Source organism: Engystomops pustulosus, chromosome 5 (assembly GCF_040894005.1).
Source record: "Engystomops pustulosus chromosome 5, aEngPut4.maternal, whole genome shotgun sequence".
NCBI lineage: Eukaryota > Metazoa > Chordata > Amphibia > Anura > Leptodactylidae > Engystomops > Engystomops pustulosus.
This window is the reverse complement of record NC_092415.1, coordinates 63,835,417-63,853,059: the sequence shown is the minus strand read 5'-3', so window position 1 is coordinate 63,853,059 and position 17,643 is coordinate 63,835,417. Positions and strand designations below refer to the sequence as shown.

Sequence of the window (17,643 nt, the reverse complement as noted above, 5' to 3'; positions counted from 1 at the left end):
TCTGGTGATTGTACTATATTGAGCCTACAGGAAAGGCTTCCTGAGATGGTAGTCCAAATCCAGCACAGGAAAGCCCAGATATATTTGTAGATCAATGCAAGTATTATGTCTGGTTCCTCCAGCATGAGGAATATTCAGATGACTCATAGGAAACACTGACTGGCATTAGATTACTTTTGAATAGAGTAATGGACTATTCCCATGTATCACATCCTTCTAACTTCAATTCAGTTGAAGGAAAGAGCAATATGAACATGTGCACAACTATCTACATGTCAATCCGTAAGAGGGTAGTCCAAAATTGGCTCCACACAACCATAGGCTGTGCAGCTATGCTCCAATTCATTATTATGCAGCAGTGGTGGCGAACCTGTGGCACAGGTGCCAGAGGTGGCGCTCTGAGCCCTTTCTGTGGGCACTCAGGCCATCACTCCAACACAGAGTTTGTCAGATAGGACTCATGGCTTTCTCCTGTGGTCCAATACAGCCCAGGACGTGCCAGGCTCAGCACTATTTTAAACCAACATCCTTGGCTGCCAGGACTACAGGAGAAACTCATTTGAGCTCCTGCTCTGGGTCCCCTGATTCTTCCTCTTCAGAGGACCCTGGAGAAAAGCTACAATCCAATTTTCTCTATCTTTATATTGTAGTAAACTCAGGACACCAACACGATTAAAACCTGTGATACATCAGGGATCAATAAGTTACTGCTTAAATTTGTTTTGGGTGTAGTTTGGGCACTCTGTATCCAAAAGGTTCGCCATCACTGCTACACAGCAATTAAGTTTTTCAACCCCTTGGTTGCGGTTACAGCAGACACCTGCTGATGATGGCTCCATACATTTACAGCAGACCACCATCTAGTTAGTGTAGAGAGCCATCAGCAGCTATAGCATACATCTTTCCTCCAGTACACATCAATGTGTGGGAGGGATTTCCCGGTCTCACATTTATATGGCGGTGTGTGCAGGCTACAGAGTGGCTGCCTAGGTCTCAGCTGTTGATCGATGTGTGAGATCTCTGAGGGCAGACAGCAGCATTGCTGACTAGTTTAGTCAAACCTCTTCTTCATACATAAAATTCCCCCACTTACTATGCATGTTAGTTGTTACCAACCTTTAGTTTTTTGTGTGTGAGGGGCAGATCATCCCAGATCATCTGCACAGGGATTATACAGAAATTTGCAGTATTGTGTTCGACTCTGATGCAAAAACAAACAAGTTCTCTATCCAGACACTCTGGGTCATAGAATGGATCCCAAGCCAGTGTGTAGTAATATGTAGTCCACCATAGAAAAGCAGAAACACATCTGATGAAAGTGAATCTACCATCAAAATCCATCATGCTAAACCAGGGACACTTACTCGTAGCTCCAGGCACTTTGACTGCGGTAATCTGCTTATATTTGCCATCTATGGTCTCCTTCCATGTAAAATCAACTTTAAAAATTATGCTAATAAACCCAGAAGTGTTCTGGGGGCGTTAGCAGTGTCCCTCTGAGTTGATTTTAGAAGGAAGGTGGCAATGAATAGCAAATAAGAGATTGTCGCAGTCCCTGGATCTATGAGTAAGTGCCCCTGGTCTCACTGCTGAACAGAATGTTTTGAGAATTGCACAGCAAATGCCACTAGACATCAAAGCCTCAAGCCCAAGGACTACAAACAGGCCCTGTTCATAGGAAATAAGTGGCTATGCCACAGTCAATAGACTGCTCTCAACATCGCCCATGGCCCCAAATACAGTCATGTGCATGAGGCCTCAGAGATAGGGTTACCCCATTAACCTTAAGACTGTTTATGAAGTTTCTAATTAGGTAGAAACATACATCACACTGACTGTAAATGGATTTTATACACTTTAATACAGTTTAGGTTTCAACATAGATACATTTATTAGTTGTATACAGTTCAGAGGTCTGCCCTAACACCAAAACCAGGGCCAGGTGGGGGTCCTGTCAGAGAGGTTAGTCCTCCAGCGGGCTCGCAAGAGAATCTGCCATTTCTGAGGGGGAAAAAAAATGAAAAAAAGTCATTAGCCAGTAAAGGATTTTTACTAGAATTCTGCATTCAGCCATATACATAAATAGTATATAATAGTAACCTTTTATTTTTTCAAAGGGAGCCTAGGGTTATCAAGGCTGCACATGTAGTGGAATGGCAGCAGAATTTACCATGGCAGTATCACAGGCATGAATCTACATAATAATAGAGATAATAACCCTGACTGTATATATAAAATGGACAACTGGCTGCTTTCACAAGGCAGTATTTTCTCGGCATTGTACAAGCCAGTACCAGTGGGTTCACCAGGCACATGCCCATAGAATAGCATTAGTCTTGGAGTCGAAGAGTCAGCATTACGACCAACAGTAAAGGTGTTGATCATGAGCATCATTAGCTAGTTACCAGGGCCACTGGCTTCACTATTACTAGGCAAGTAACAAGGTTTATGTTTGCAGCAAAAAAGTCAAGAGTTAAATCAAGTTCTGGGGAAAGCGGAAGAGACTTGTATAATGTGAATTGTCCTGTCATTGGGAACCATAGAGATGGATTTTAAGGATTCTGCCATAAACACAACATAAATTCCTCTTGTGTGGTGTCTGCCGATTTGTGTCCAAAAATACTAATAGTTCATTGGTCATGTGAAGTAGAGGACTATGGGGGAAAAAAAAAAAACCTACAAACACTTTTATTATTAGATAACTGCAAACTAATCTGGAGTATAATCTGCTGTTGGGAAAAGTCTATAATACAGTAAAACCTCTTTGAGCACCCAAAAAAAAAAAAAATTAGTACTTTAGAGAAAAGGTCTTTTCAAAGGGGTGGTCTTCTGGAGAGGTTTCACAGTTTAAAAAAAAAAAAAAAAAAACTAGTACTTTTGACTCCATCTATACAGATTAGTTTTAACTATGTACAGTATTTAAAATGGCATCATCTCCTACCGAGCAACCAAATAGCTGAATTTTGGCGTCTTGAGTTATGGTTTCAGGCTGTGAATGGCCTTGTACTAACTGTGGTGAATATCCAATTCGATATAAAATGCAATTATTTAATACTCATAGGTTAATCTGCCTGTTGAGTTACTGGCCTTTAGACAAACAAGTTATAAGAATACAAAAAAAAAAAAAAAAAGAATTCAGATACCCATCATTTCTTCAAATTACTAGCTGCAATAGTATCTCATGTATTTGGCCACAATACAGAATTACTAACAAATTTGTACTATTTATACAGCTAAATGTCCATTACCTTGGTCCAGGATTAGGAACTTTCCCAGCCTTCAAATCATCAATGATACTTTCAATATCCTTTGGCACCAGATCCTCCTGCAACAGTGTGGGTATCGCCATTAATATATTTAATAGACCTAGCACCATCCATTTACATCTCACCGACAGAGCATGATATTGAAGAAGTAGGAGACAGGCAGAGCAGAGCATTCAACAGTTTGGAACATTATACCAACTGTACTTGTGTATTGTCCTTATGAGGGCAAAGCTATAAAGATATAAGGAAAGTGTTCTCCTGACCACAGTGATTGGAGCGATGGCTGTAGGGCACAAGCATGTGCTATATATGTGGTGTCAGCACTAAACCTCTGTATACAAACAAAGGCTGACAACAAATCCCCCCCCCCCCCACGCCTCCTCTCTGCCGTGTATCTTACTATAACTGCCCCTTCGCCTTGCCCACAGGTTTGTGGGGGCAGCAGGCTTCCAGCTTCCATGCACTGCGCATGTATTGAGATTACAAACCTTGGTACATTGGCAGGGCGCAGTGATGTGGCAGTTTTAGTGACACACACAGCAGAGAGAAGGGGGGGAAGATTGACTGGAGATGAGAGCTATCCCGCCTTCCTGAATGCATAAAGTCATGAAAGCAAGATTAATAAAAGTTGTTTTTAGAGAACACTGGAAATGTACAAAAACCAGTCAAGAAACAATGGAATGCCTCTACAGCGTCTTAAAGGTATTGTGCAAGGTTTGGTATTGATGTTTGAGATGACAGGTTCCCTTTAAGTAATATCTACCAAAAAAGTGTACTTGAAGTGATATTGTGTAAACATCCCTGGGGGATTTAGGGATTTAAATTTGGAAGCTTTCTTTCATGGGAAAATCCATTGAAAGTAGGAACTCCTAGAACTAGGGAGGATGTAGAACTTGTATTGTATTGTATTGATGTATAAAAATAAAACCAGAAAAAAAAAAATTTAAAAAGGGTTTGTTTGCAAAGGCAGCAAATGCTGTAATAAAACAGTCTTGATACCTTTTAGCTAAGCCCCATTTGTAATCAGGTAGCCACAGCAGCCAATCACTAGACTAGATCTAAACTATACGAAAAGTCCATTTTAACTTTCTTTTTTTTAATAGAAGTGGAACAATTGCTCTAATGCAAAGAAGGACTCTAAATGCAGTGATGGCATTTCCGTCCATTATAAGTCAATCACCTTACAGGGGTATTCTCACCTGGGCATTCACATTTGATTTTATTCATCTGCCATATACATACATTTCTTCAATTGGATATTCAACCCCGACCATGAGGATTCAGCGTTCATTACCATAGGACGATTGTGGGACATGCAGTTACTACATTTCATATGCAACAACTATTTATTACTTTGCACAATTGCTCAGAGACCATATAACTACATTTATGGGAAATTATCTTCCCACAGGGACATTTTTTTTTCCAAAATAAAATCCAATTAAAAAAAATGTATGTATATGGCAGATGTATTAAATTAACCGGCAATGCTCAAGGGAGCATACACCTTTAAATATTCTACACGCTCTGTATACCTTTTACTAAAATATCAGGATCCCCCTACAGCAGATTTATTGTCACTGTATTTACTTGCAGAACTGTCATGTAGGAGGAACAGTCTTTTATCTCCTGAGCATATGTACCCCCCTCCGTGTAAACACCATCTGCACATGTCAAACCTTTAAAGTCTCGCTGTATTGCAGCCAGATTAGCAGGCGGATTATCCAGCAAGCTACTCGGCAACAATCTCAACATAGATATATTGTAAGCAAACATTTTTGGAGATAAGCCTTTACAGAATAGCAACAGGACAACACTATATGATCAGCATCAGTAGAAAGTAGAAACAGTTCTCCAGCATTTTCCAGTATTGGCAGCATTGCTAGAATTTAAAAGAAACCTACCATTTGTTTTTATGCATTGTGAACCAAAAATACCATGAGAATGCTGTAACTACACTGATGCAGAAACACATCTTGTTTAATCCCTGAACTGAGTGGTTTTGCTCCAAAAAAAAACAAAAACAAATTTATAAAATTCAGGTCCTTGGGAAAGCTGGGTGCAGGCTGGCTGTCATACATAAACACATTACTTCCACATACATAGGAGCTGCCTGACCTGTCCAGGACCGGACCTATCAACCTGAGCTCCAATGTATGTGGAAGTAATGTGTTTATGTACGACAGCTAGCCTGCACCCAGCTTTCCCAAATTCAGGGATTAAACACAAGATATGTTTCTGCATCAGTGTAGCTACAGCATTCCTCAGGTATGTTTGGTTCATAAAGTATGAAAACAAATGTTAGATTCCTTTAAGTTTTCTCACATAAACATCAGTAAATAAGAATATAAATGATACATTTGTGTATAATTAAAAGTTAAATATTCTTACAAATATCACATTTTTTTGTATGGCTTGTTATTCAATAAATGTAAAATGAAAGGAGATCTACTCACATAATAATGGTCATTAATCTGCACCATCGGTGCATTTACACAGGCGCCGAGACACTCAACCTCTGTCAGTGTGAACATTTTATCAGGTGTCGTCTCTCCAACACTTATTCCTAAGAAAAGATGACACATTATCCAATCTGATAGCTGCTCCATGTACATTACAACATAACTTTACAAACTGTGGATGAGATTATATAGTATATTCTTTAGTAATTGTATTATGGATTATACCTACACAAAATGACTTATACTGGAAACTGTCACCAGAAAAAATGCAGTGTAATCTGCTAGCAGCATGTTATAGAGCAGGGGAGCTGAGCAGATTGTTTTATAGTCGATGATCCAGGTTTTAGTTTATAGAAAACGGGCTGTCAAACACGGCTCAAACTGCCTCCTTGTCTGCTCAAAATAGAAGGAGCAGATAAATAACTAGATAAAGGACACGTCACTTATCAATAAGTTTCCTCCTGCCCTACACATTACAAGCAGATTGCACGATTGCATTTTCCATTCACAGACCCTCTTTAAAGCTAAAGATCAGTACAAAGTGGCTATGCTCTGAGCCAGAGATGTGTTAGTATAACAGATTTAATATTTTTTATAGAATACCAAAAAGAACCAGAGTGGCAAAAAACATTAATTTGTTTAAAATAATACTCTTTATTGAAAGCAAATACAAAAATTCGACATGTATATCCCTCAAATGGGAAGGTATAAATACAGTATATGGGGGACTCAAATAGCCCCAGATGAAAAATAGGGCAGCACAGGAGACCAGTGGCCACCCCTATTAGCCTAGGGTCCTAATGGTATTGTTAACAGTATTAGCAATTCAGTCAAATGTAAGACCAAAATAAAAAGGGGATAAAGTGGCAATAGTGCAGTAAAGGTAAACCATACACAAAACTGGAGGTATCATCCAGTATTCAGAAATTCATATTGCTATTGCACACTTACCCGCAAACATGGTGAACTGACACTGGGCAGATCAAGGGAAAGCCAAAGGGTACACCCCAGTGGGACCAATATTTTAAAATCCTGATATAGATACTTACTCAAAATATACCATATTTTTTGGACTATAAGGCGCACCATCAATAAATCCCTGCTTAACTGTCTAGGTTCATATATGAAGTGCACCGGACTATAAGGCGCACCGGATTATAAGGCGCACCGGATTATAAGGATGAATGACCAGCAGGTGGCAGACCTTTGCACAGTTCAAGGCAGCTTTTGTCTGTAAGTATGGTTCATATATAAGGCGCACTGGTCTGTAAGGCGTACCATTGATTTTGGAGAAAATCAAAGGATTTTTTGTGCTCCTTATAGTCTGAAACTAATAAATTGCATTACTATTGTTGAGTGAAGTGATTGTGCCAGAATATTTATTTTATTAGTTAAAGGGGTTATGCCAAGTTTAGAAGTTATGTGGATACAGGACAACAAGGTTATTGGTGTGGATCAGACTGCTGGGACCCCACAATCTGGAAATCATGTTGCCTCAATAATTGATGGAGCAGCAGGCCTAGCATGCTCCCTGACACTCCATTCACTCACTATGTTGAGTGTCAGAGATAGCTGAACAGAGCACTCCAATATCTCAGGCAGTCCCATAGAATAGAGCAGGGCATATATGCGAACTGCCACTCCACCCATTAGTGAGAATGGGATCCCCATAACCTGGAGAGCTGGTGGCGCCATTCTTGTGATCAGTTGGGGCCCCAGCAGGTGGACCCTCACATATCAGCTAGTTTACATCTATCCTGTCCATAGGGGATAACGTCTGGGACAAACCCTCCAAGATCCATGCAGAGCCTTCTCCAGGTAAATAATGCTGCTGCACAGGCTCGCTCTCTCCCTGCCTACAAGTTAGAGCTCCCAACTTATCTGCTTCAATGGCCAATGAGACAACCCGTGTGTGAAGATCTTTGTTACTATTTAGTTAATTTTGGGGCAAGAAAGAAAAACATTTGAAACTTTTCCATATTTACATAAATGTGTATATTACAGCATATGTTGTGGTTACGGAATCTTTTCATAGTAATCCTACCGGCTGTGCATTACCAGTGATCAACCTGCCGGTAATAACATTTCATATTAAAGTTTTCATATATTTACATCTGGGTTCACTAACGCAAGATTATTTCTGAATGTAAAGGTAATTTTACAGAATGAAATAACACAGCATGATCCACTATAGTTTCTGGCAGCCTTGACAGCCTTTAGTGCAAATGTGAACAAAGCCTCCAATTAGAGAGAGGACGACTGATCCACACGATTGAAACACAAAAGTGACATACCAAGTTTCTTTTGGATAGCTTCCAGTATGGAATCAGAATCTCTAAGCATACAAGGTGTTGTAGTACATATCTGAATGTGGTATTTTCCTACAGGTTGCCTGTTAAACATAGTATAGAAGGTCGCCACTTCATATACTCTCATGGGAGGCATATCCAGAACTTCAGCTACCTGAAAATACAATGGAAAAATAAAAACTGTCTGTGTGGTCATAGTTTACAACAAAAAACAAATAAAATACTTTCCCATTTCTCCCCCATATCAAATACTTTATTATGCCACATCTGTAAAGACCCAACTAAAATTGCTTTACTGTATGTACTCAAGTATAAGCCGAGACTCCTAATTTTAACACAAAAAACTGGGAAAACCTATTAACTCAAGTATAAGCTGAGGGCCCCCCAGTATACAGCCTGCAGCCCCGCCCCCACCCCTCAGTATACAGCCTGCAGCCCCGCCCCCACCCCTCAGTATACAGCCTGCAGCCCCGCCCCCACCCCTCAGTATACAGCCTGCAGCCCCGCCCCCACCCCTCAGTATACAGCCTGCAGCCCCGCCCCCACCCCTCAGTATACAGCCTGCAGCCCCGCCCCCACCCCTCAGTATACAGCCTGCAGCCCCGCCCCCACCCCTCAGTATACAACCTGCAGCCCCGCCCCCACCCCTCAGTATACAACCTGCAGCCCCGCCCCCACCCCTCAGTATACAACCTGCAGCCCCGCCCCCACCCCTCAGTATACAACCTGCAGCCCCGCCCCCACCCCTCAGTATACAGCCTGCAGCCCCGCCCCCACCCCTCAGTATACAGCCTGCAGCCCTGCCCCCACCCCAGCAGGTCCTCTTCTATACATTGCCGAGGCCGGCACACACACTAGAATGTCAGCTGACGTCACAATGTCTGCAACAGACCACACGGGGACACAGAGCTGATGCTGGAGCATCGATGTATAGAAGAGGACCTGCCGGAGAAAGGGGGGGGGGGGGCATCGGTAGGACAGTACATTTTTTGTGTTTTTTCTTGACTCAAGTATAAGCTGCTTTAGGATTTTTGTACTGAAAATCACAGCTTGTACTCGAGTATAACGGTACTTTTACTTATCCCACTTTATAAAAAATATATTAAAAAAAGAAATATACAATTGTGACCTTCACAACAAAAATAACATGTAATTTATGCTGTTCAGTGAAAAATGCTAAATGTCACATAAAATGCCAGAATTTATTGGAGGTTTTTTTTTTAACCCATCTCCCAGATGCAATTACAAAAATTGTCTCACAAAAACAAAAGTACTGTTATAGAAAATGGATGGCTTTTTAATGCTAAAAAATAAGGAGTTAAAGACTAAAGGAAGTGCAAACCCCACCTCAAAAAAACCTTTTTTAATTATCACTTGCACCTGAAGCTGTCAGTCATACCTTGTTCATAGCAGAGATGGGTAACCATCCATTCTGTCTCTGTGCCAAGTCGAGCACCGGGATTACAGCTCCTGCTTTGTGACCTTCTGGGTAGTTGCCAATTATAGCCTCTATTCTCTGCAAAAGAAAATGTTAAAATATAAATCCCTCCTGTGTCACAAGTCCAGAATGAAAAGCAAAGCAATTTAGATGCAGGCTCTGCAGCCTCTAATGGGGTTATATAACAGGCAATGTCTGAGAGCTCTAATGTTATATAACCCAAAGTGCCCACAACGTACCTTGTAATTTTCTGCAGTGAAGTCAAAAGGAGTATCTGCATTGTTCTCAGGGGTATCTCTGTGCTGCAATGAATAGAAAAATAAAATCGGAGCTTCAGAATAGGAATATGGAGATGTATTTATACATCAAAGCCGCCAGGTGCAGTATGTGTTCCTCTGTATAGGCCATACATCTTTAATAATTAGTGCAATTATCTACCAAGATAAAAAAAGCTTTATTGCATGGTCATACACATTGGATAGTCGGTTCCATCCTATACATGTGTTCTCTATGGGAAGAAAGGAGTAAGCTGCTGCCGGACACCTCTGGTGCTCGGGTATGTCCTCAAACCAAAATCTGCCACTGGTCAAGGGACTGGTGAGAACATGGCCCAAGTTGGGAGTTCTCCGCTATATCTAGATGCCAATCCTGTGCACAATATCACAATAAGACGACCCCCCCCACCCCCGAACACTGAATATTTGTATCCAAGATAAAGCTACTCAATATCTTTAGAGGATACATCAACCACTTTCTTAACTTTAGATGCAACAATATACATTTTCAAATCTGGAACTCCCAGACCATACTAACTTCATGAATAATCCATCAATAGTTGTAAGGATCATATTTTCTACCCATACTGGACAAGAAGTGATAACAAACAGGCCCTTTTGGAGAACTTCCATTTTCATAAAATCCCTAAACCCAGCCCCTTACAGGCATGGACTTATAAAATGGATCTTATAAAATAGGTCTCAGAAAATGGAAGACGGGAGAGAGATTCATTTTCTGTTTGTCCATTAAGTCTCTTGTGTTGTTAAATACAAGTCTTGCCTTTGGGGGGTCTTTCCCCCACGATCGCCCGCCGCGCCGTTTTTCAGGGGATCAAGACCCCAGAGCTGCCTGTAGGCACTGCCTGAAAGATGGCGTCTGGACATCAGTATTGCAGAGTATTATCATGAAAAAGCAATCAGATGATTGCTTGTTCATGTCCCATGGTGGAAATAGTAATAAAGTAAAAAATAAATCAATAAAATGCCCATAAGCCCCATAACATATAAAGAGACATATAACCCCCAAAAGAGTCCACAAACTCCAGATATATACACGCAGTCACCGGGTTACGTACAAGATAGGGTCCGAGGGTTTGTTCTTGAGTTGAATTTGTATGTAAGTCGAAACTGTATATTTTATAATGGTAGATCCAGACAAAAAAAATTGTCCCAGTGACAATTGGAGTTTAAACATTTTTTGCTGTAATGGGAGCAAGGATTATCAATAAAGCTTCATTACAGACACCTTACAGCTGATCATTGCAGCCTGGGACTATAGTAAAGCATTGAGAAAGCTTCACCAGAGGTCAGAGGGGTCTGTCTGTAACTATGGGTTGTCTTTAAGTCAGGTGTCCTTAAGAAGGGGACCGCCTGTAGTATTATCGCTTCCGTAAAAACCCGTAGAATAAAAGTTCATTATTGAACTTGCACAATGAACGACATTAAAAACTGTTAAAAATCTGCCAGAAATTATGATTTTTACCTATACAATCCCACATAAAATGCAATAAAAAGTGATTAAAAAAACATATGTACTCCAGAATGATGTTGTTGCAAAGTACAACATCTCCCGCAAAAAACAAGCCATCAACCAGCTCCATAGCCAAAAAAGTAAAAATTTTATGCAACTTGGAAGACAGCAATGCAAAAATGATAGATTTTCCCCCACATTAAGGTACATGCACACGTGGTATGCCGCCGTGCGCAGTCTATCTTTTTACGGTGTGTGGCACCGTATCCCTGCTGTGCCGCCATTGCCGTCTATGGGGACGTACATGCGGCCGCAAATTTGCGGGCGCATGTACGTCCCCGCAAACGGCCATGTGAATAAGCCCTTAGGGTTTTATTTGTGTAATTTAGTAAAACGTAAGAAAAAATATTCATGTATAGTATCCCGTAATTGTATTGAAAGGTAGAATAAAAATAACATGATTATTAGGCTATATGGTGGGTTTTCTCTTTTGGAAATGTGTAAATATTAGGGATAAATGAACGTATAACCGACAAAATTTGACCATTCTAAATTTCACCACTATGAAGATCTCAAGGGGTAAACAATCTTCCTAAAAGCTGTTTCTGATAGTTCGAGGGGTGCACATTTGAAAATGGGTTGATTATATATGGTTTGATGTTAAATATGTAAAATCTTATTCAATTTAATTTCATCCCCAAAATAGTCAATTCTGAAAATACGGAAAATCACTATTCGATTTGTAAGCCGCGTGACATCAAAATAAAATTATCCAGACAGTTCAAAAATTATGAAAATGTAAAGTAGACATATGGGAAATGTTATTCAGCAACTTATTTAGGTGGTAAATCTATCTGCCTGAAAACGCAATGATTTTGAATAATGGCAAATTTTTCAAAAAATTCATAATTTCTTTTTTTGTAAATAAACACAAAACTTATCAGTCAACATTTACCACTAAAATGAAGTACAACATGTGAGGAAAAAACAATCTCAGAATTACTTTGTAACTTTTGTTACTTATCAACCATATAAAGCGACGCAAGTCAGAATACAAAAAATGGGGCTGAGTATTAAGCTATAAAATGGCTGCGTCCTTAAGGGGTTAACCTGCAGCTTCATTAAATAGCACCCGCCAGACTCCAATGTCAACCTCTACAGTTAAGAAGATAATCCAGGATGCTGGCCTTTAGGGCTAAGTGGCATAGAAAAAGCCATATTTGAGACTGGCTAATATAAGGAAAAGATGAATATGGGCAAAAGAACAGACATAAGACAGAGAAAGTTTGGAAAAAAGTTTTATGAACAGATAAATCTAAATTTGAGGTGTTTGGATCACACATAAGAACATATGGGAGATGCTGGAGCCTGATGCCATCTGTCAAGCATGGTGGAGGTAATGTGATGGCCTGGGGATGCTTTGGTGCAGGTAAGGGTGATGCCCCGTTTTGGGTCTGTTTTTAAGAATGTTAACGGTAAAAATTGGACTGAAAATGCAATGTGTTTGGCTGCTTTGAACCTAATAGATAAACAGGTTCAATGCAGCCACACACGTGACAAAGACAAGATTCTTAAATATACTCAGGATGACAAAATAACACATTTTCTAATTCAATGTTATTAACAAAAATACAGCATTTCACAGATATAATTCCAACCTGTCTCTATCAGTGCTGGTGCACACAATTTAGGTTGCCTGTGGATCCAACCCCAAATTTTCTGACTTCAGGGTCGGGAGGACATATTGTTCTCCTGTCTGACACTGCACTGTGCTGCTCTCTGACTCTAGCCCCCCTTGCATTCCAAGGCAAGCTCACAGAGGCTTCCTGTCGGCAAGCAACACATTGTGAGAGTAAAGCTACAAGCTACAGACAGATAATGTCTTAATCCAAAGGAGGGAGGCATATAGCAGAGTTCACAGTGTATGTTATGGCTGTTATAGAAGAGCTGATAATGTCATGTGTAATTTGCATATCAAGGATCTCTCATCTGATCTGTCTCATCTCTCTATGTGTCAGATACCTCTTCCCATTGGAAAAAAAAAGTATACTGTGTCAAACAGAAAGTTGATATCACCAACCGTTCCCATATTATTCCGGTGGATTCATATAAATGGCTCACCCTGTATATTAACAGAGACTCACAAAGCTCAATGCAGTGAAGAAAAAGCCGACCTAGAACGTATGCTACCGGGGATGTAGATATGTGGAAATTAGATTCTATATGGCAGGGATCCATAGTTATAGCCCTCTGAATTGTGCCTCCCCTTCAAGCTGGCATGATACAGGGAGAAGTAGTAGAGTGCACAGAGGAGCTTCGCAGCACACAAATTAAGTATACATTGACATTATCTTAGATAAATTCTGAAAAGGGGTAACATGAACTTATGTGCGTGTTATTAGCCTTCTCTTACCCACAACAATCAGAGCAGACTTGCTCTCTGTCATATACCGTGTTTTTACATAATGGAGGGAGAGGATTACAATTCCATCCTCTTCGCCTAATGTGGCTACATATGACCACTGCGACCCAGAAGTTTTTCAAAATGTGTAACACATAAAACACACACATTCCTGAATAACGTGTGTTAAAGATTTAACATTCTCCTTTACTGCATATTCTGGTGTTTATACACATGTGGGGTATGCTTGCACTCAAATCTTACTATTTTTAGGAAAGTACATTTGCTTATGTAAAACAATCTGGATTCGTACATATTTTAGCTGAAAATAACATTTTATCACAGTTTGATGCAAAGTTGCATGAAGGTGGTTGTGTGCACTAATAAGGCGGTGATTTTTGAAAAAAACTATGTTGAGTTTGAGTGTTGTAGTATGTATAAATCTACTCACTTTGACTTATTTCTACATTTGTGCATATACCTTGGCGTTGATGTGAGTTTTATGTTTTTAATTTTAAGTAATGTGGTTGCATGATGGTATTACATTTTGGCAACTTTATCAATAGCAACTTTCAATGCCATGTGCTCTATGACTAGGCACTTGTCCCCTGGGAGTGGCTGTAGAGAAGCTTTTCCACCCCCACCCCGGGAAACCGCTCCTCCATGTGTCCTTTTCAAACATATGAATAACTTATCACTCGAGAGTGGCTATCGAGGTGCAGGGGGCGTTCCCAAGCCACGTGATGGGCGGTTTCATATATTTGAAAAGGACATAAGGAGGCCTGGTTTATGGAGGAGGCAGTGTATATACTATGCTCTGTGGGGACTGGGGGAGTGCTAAAAATGGGTCTCCTGGTGACAGGTTCTTATTTTGAGTCTGCAGGAGGAGTGCTACTTCAGTACTATAGTTCCTAAAAAACAAGCTTTTAGTATTATGTTGGAGATAAAAAATCTCATCTTTCAGATCACATCAGGCTGCGAGCTACAGAGCAGGAGATACAGATAGTTAAATACCTAGTTGGAAATGTAACCTGCATATAAAATTCCAATTCCTATCTTTTATTTAAACGACATCACTACCAGCATGAAAGATGTAATGCAAAATGAGCCTGAGGGGCTCCAAGCCCCATTAACACCTATGGAGCCTGGAGCCCCACAGGCTCATTTGCATACAGTTCTTAATTAAAGTGGTAGATGCCCTTTAACCGGTTAAGGACCGGGTCCTTTCCTGTTTTTTCATGTCCATTTTTCACTCCCCACCTTCAAAAATCTATAACTTTTTTATTTTTACACGTAAAGAGCTGTGTGACGGCTTGTTTTCTGCGCAACAAATTGCACTTCATAGTGATGGTATTAAATATTCCATGCCATGTACTCGGAAGCGGGAAAAAAATTCCAAGTGCAGTGAAAATGGTGAAAAAAACGCATTTGCGCCATTTTCTTGTTGGCTTGGTTATTACGTCTTTCACTGAGCGCCCCAAATGACATGTCTACTTTATTCTTCTGTACAAAAAATCTTTTTTTGATTTTGCCAACTTCTGGCACTAATAACTTTATTATACTTCGGTGTACGGAGCTGTGGGTGGTGTCATTTTTTGCGAAATTTTATAATATTTTCAATGATATCATTTTTAGGACTGTACGACCTTTTGATCACTTTTTATAGATTTTTTTATATTTTTCAAAATGGAAAAAAGTGCCATTTTCGACTTTGGGCGTTATTCTCCGTTACGTAGTTAAACGCATTGAAAAACCGTTATAATATTTTGATAGATCGGGCATTTTCGGATGCGTCGATACCTAATGCGTTTATGATTTTTACTGTTTATTTATATTTATGTCAGTTCTAGGGAAAGGGGGGTGATTTGAAATTTTAGGGGTTTTTTATTATAATTTTTTTTTTTACTTTTTTTTATTTTTACTATTTTTCAGACTCCCTAGGGTACTTTAACCCTAGGTTGTCTGATCGATCCTATCATATACTGCCATACTACAGTATGGCAGTATATGGGGATTTTCCTCCTCATTCATTACAATGTGCCATCAGCACATTGTAATGAAGGGGTTAAAACGAAATAGCCTTGGGTCTTTGGAAGACCCGAGGCTACCATGGAGACGGATCGCCGCTATCTTTTTGAGGCTGCTGGCAGCTTTGCCGGCAGCCATCGCTGTGAAAACACCCGCGATCGGTGCTAGCACCGATCGCGGGTGTTACCGGTAAGCCTTTGCTGCAATATGCAGCAAAGACTTACCGGCTATGGAGAGGGCTCAGCCCGTGAGCCCTCTCCATGCAGCGCGACCCGACCGCCGCCGTAAATACACGGCGGGCGGTCGCGAAGTGGTTCAAGAAAATCTACCATTTGATTTCATGCATTATGAACCAAACATACCTTGAGAATACTGTAGCTGCTATGTTGGCTTAGCCTTAGTTCATGCCAGAAAATGCACAAAATTTTGTGGCACTTTTGGTAAAACAAAAAGCACATTTACACTTTTTTTTTTTACTTATCTGTGCCGAAAATGAAATATACTAACCACAAACGAGGCACCTCCAGCTCCGCTGCATCTTGCACTTTTATGTAAGTACCGTCGTACCTGTAAAAACCATAAACAGAGAATGTGTTGCCTCATTATTACAAAAGAACAGGTGGGCACACAGTTCGGGTGCAAAGCAAACCCCTTTAACACACCAAACTTCACAAACAAAATTTTCATGAGTAATGCAATGCAAAGCAATATGTAATATTCAAAATACACAGTCCCAGACAACTGTCTATAAGCATAGGGTAGGGTGGTACATTTCTTGAAGTCACACCACAGGGGCAGTTGAGTCACGGATTACATGTAATGTAGAGATTTGTGTTACCGTTCATTGTTTTCCATGTTATCTGCAGTTGTTATTTTTTTTGCACTTTATACTTGACATGGTGTTTTATGTCATGTTAACAATCAACTGATCTCTTTATATGCAACTTCCCCAGTTCCATGCACACTGGTAGTGAGGTAGAGCCAGGAAAGGACAGGATTTATTTCTATGTCTGCTCTGGGGGGTCTCGGGTATTCCCTCTCGCCAAGCCCTGGGGGTTTTATTAGTTGTCTGGTTTGGGGTCTCCAGTATTATTCTTGTCTGCCCTGAATGCAGTATTTGGTTGTTGGGGTGGTATTTATTGCTGTACGGTGGCTTTTATAATTTCTGTGACAGCATTTTGTGCTGTACAGGTGTATATATAGGTTTATGGGTTGCCATTTTGTGCCGTACTGTAGTTGTTGGTGCATGTAGGGTGCTGGTTACAGATGCAGCCCCTTAAAGTTGAGTTTTATGACAATGTGGTCCTTGGACCAATACATTTTGATCACCTCTGGCCTAAATCCTTAGATAAGGAATAGAGAATACATCTGACTACAATTTCATAATTTATTATCTTTGTGGATTTGGAGTCAGTTCATTTTATCACAACTCCATCAAAATGATCACCGACTGACTCCTACTCCGCAGTCCTGCTCATATGGGACCAGGGAATGAGAGCCGGGAGACTGTGTACAAGGTAGTACATGTGTAGGTACAGGACTGCCTGGACATGGCTGGGCACTGGTACCTGTATGCTACCGATGTGAAGGAAGCTGACAGGGGTATAGGGGGGAGCAATACACCTGACACTGGCAGTTTACCACATTTTGTAACTGTCTGGCAATACAGTGATACCAGGACCACGGAGGACACAGCATTAGTGACAGCTGGAGGGGAGGCCGCGCTGAGCGGACACTGAAGGTCGTGCACACTCCCTCCGTCTATTGCCGCCATGCACACTCTCCTCCGCCTATACCGGCCACCGTGCTCTGTGCACAATGTACTCACCGAGCTGGTGACCCCGGCCCGGAGCCTGGAGCACAGGAACATGGCGGCGCAGGTCACAGCAACACTGGGCCCAAGAGCACCAGAGGCAGACAGGCAGCACTAGCAGAGCCCAGATCTCAGGGAGCGGACTGCCTGCTCTACGAGGGAGAACTAATCAAATGCTGA

The 17,643-nt window shown here is 40.8% G+C and overlaps 1 protein-coding gene across 1 annotated transcript; it reads right to left on the bottom strand.

The window, feature by feature from the left end:
* Positions 1-1,842: 1,842 nt before the first annotated feature.
* NDUFV2 (NADH:ubiquinone oxidoreductase core subunit V2) lies at positions 1,843-17,638 on the bottom strand. The gene is made up of 8 exons (XM_072152225.1): positions 17,479-17,638; positions 16,158-16,217; positions 9,715-9,777; positions 9,437-9,553; positions 8,023-8,191; positions 5,723-5,832; positions 3,249-3,325; positions 1,843-2,001 (listed from the first exon to the last, which is right to left on the bottom strand). Exons 1-8 carry the CDS (start codon positions 17,518-17,520, stop codon positions 1,908-1,910), a joined length of 732 nt encoding a protein of 243 aa, XP_072008326.1. The 5' UTR covers positions 17,521-17,638; the 3' UTR covers positions 1,843-1,907.
* Positions 17,639-17,643: the final 5 nt, after the last annotated feature.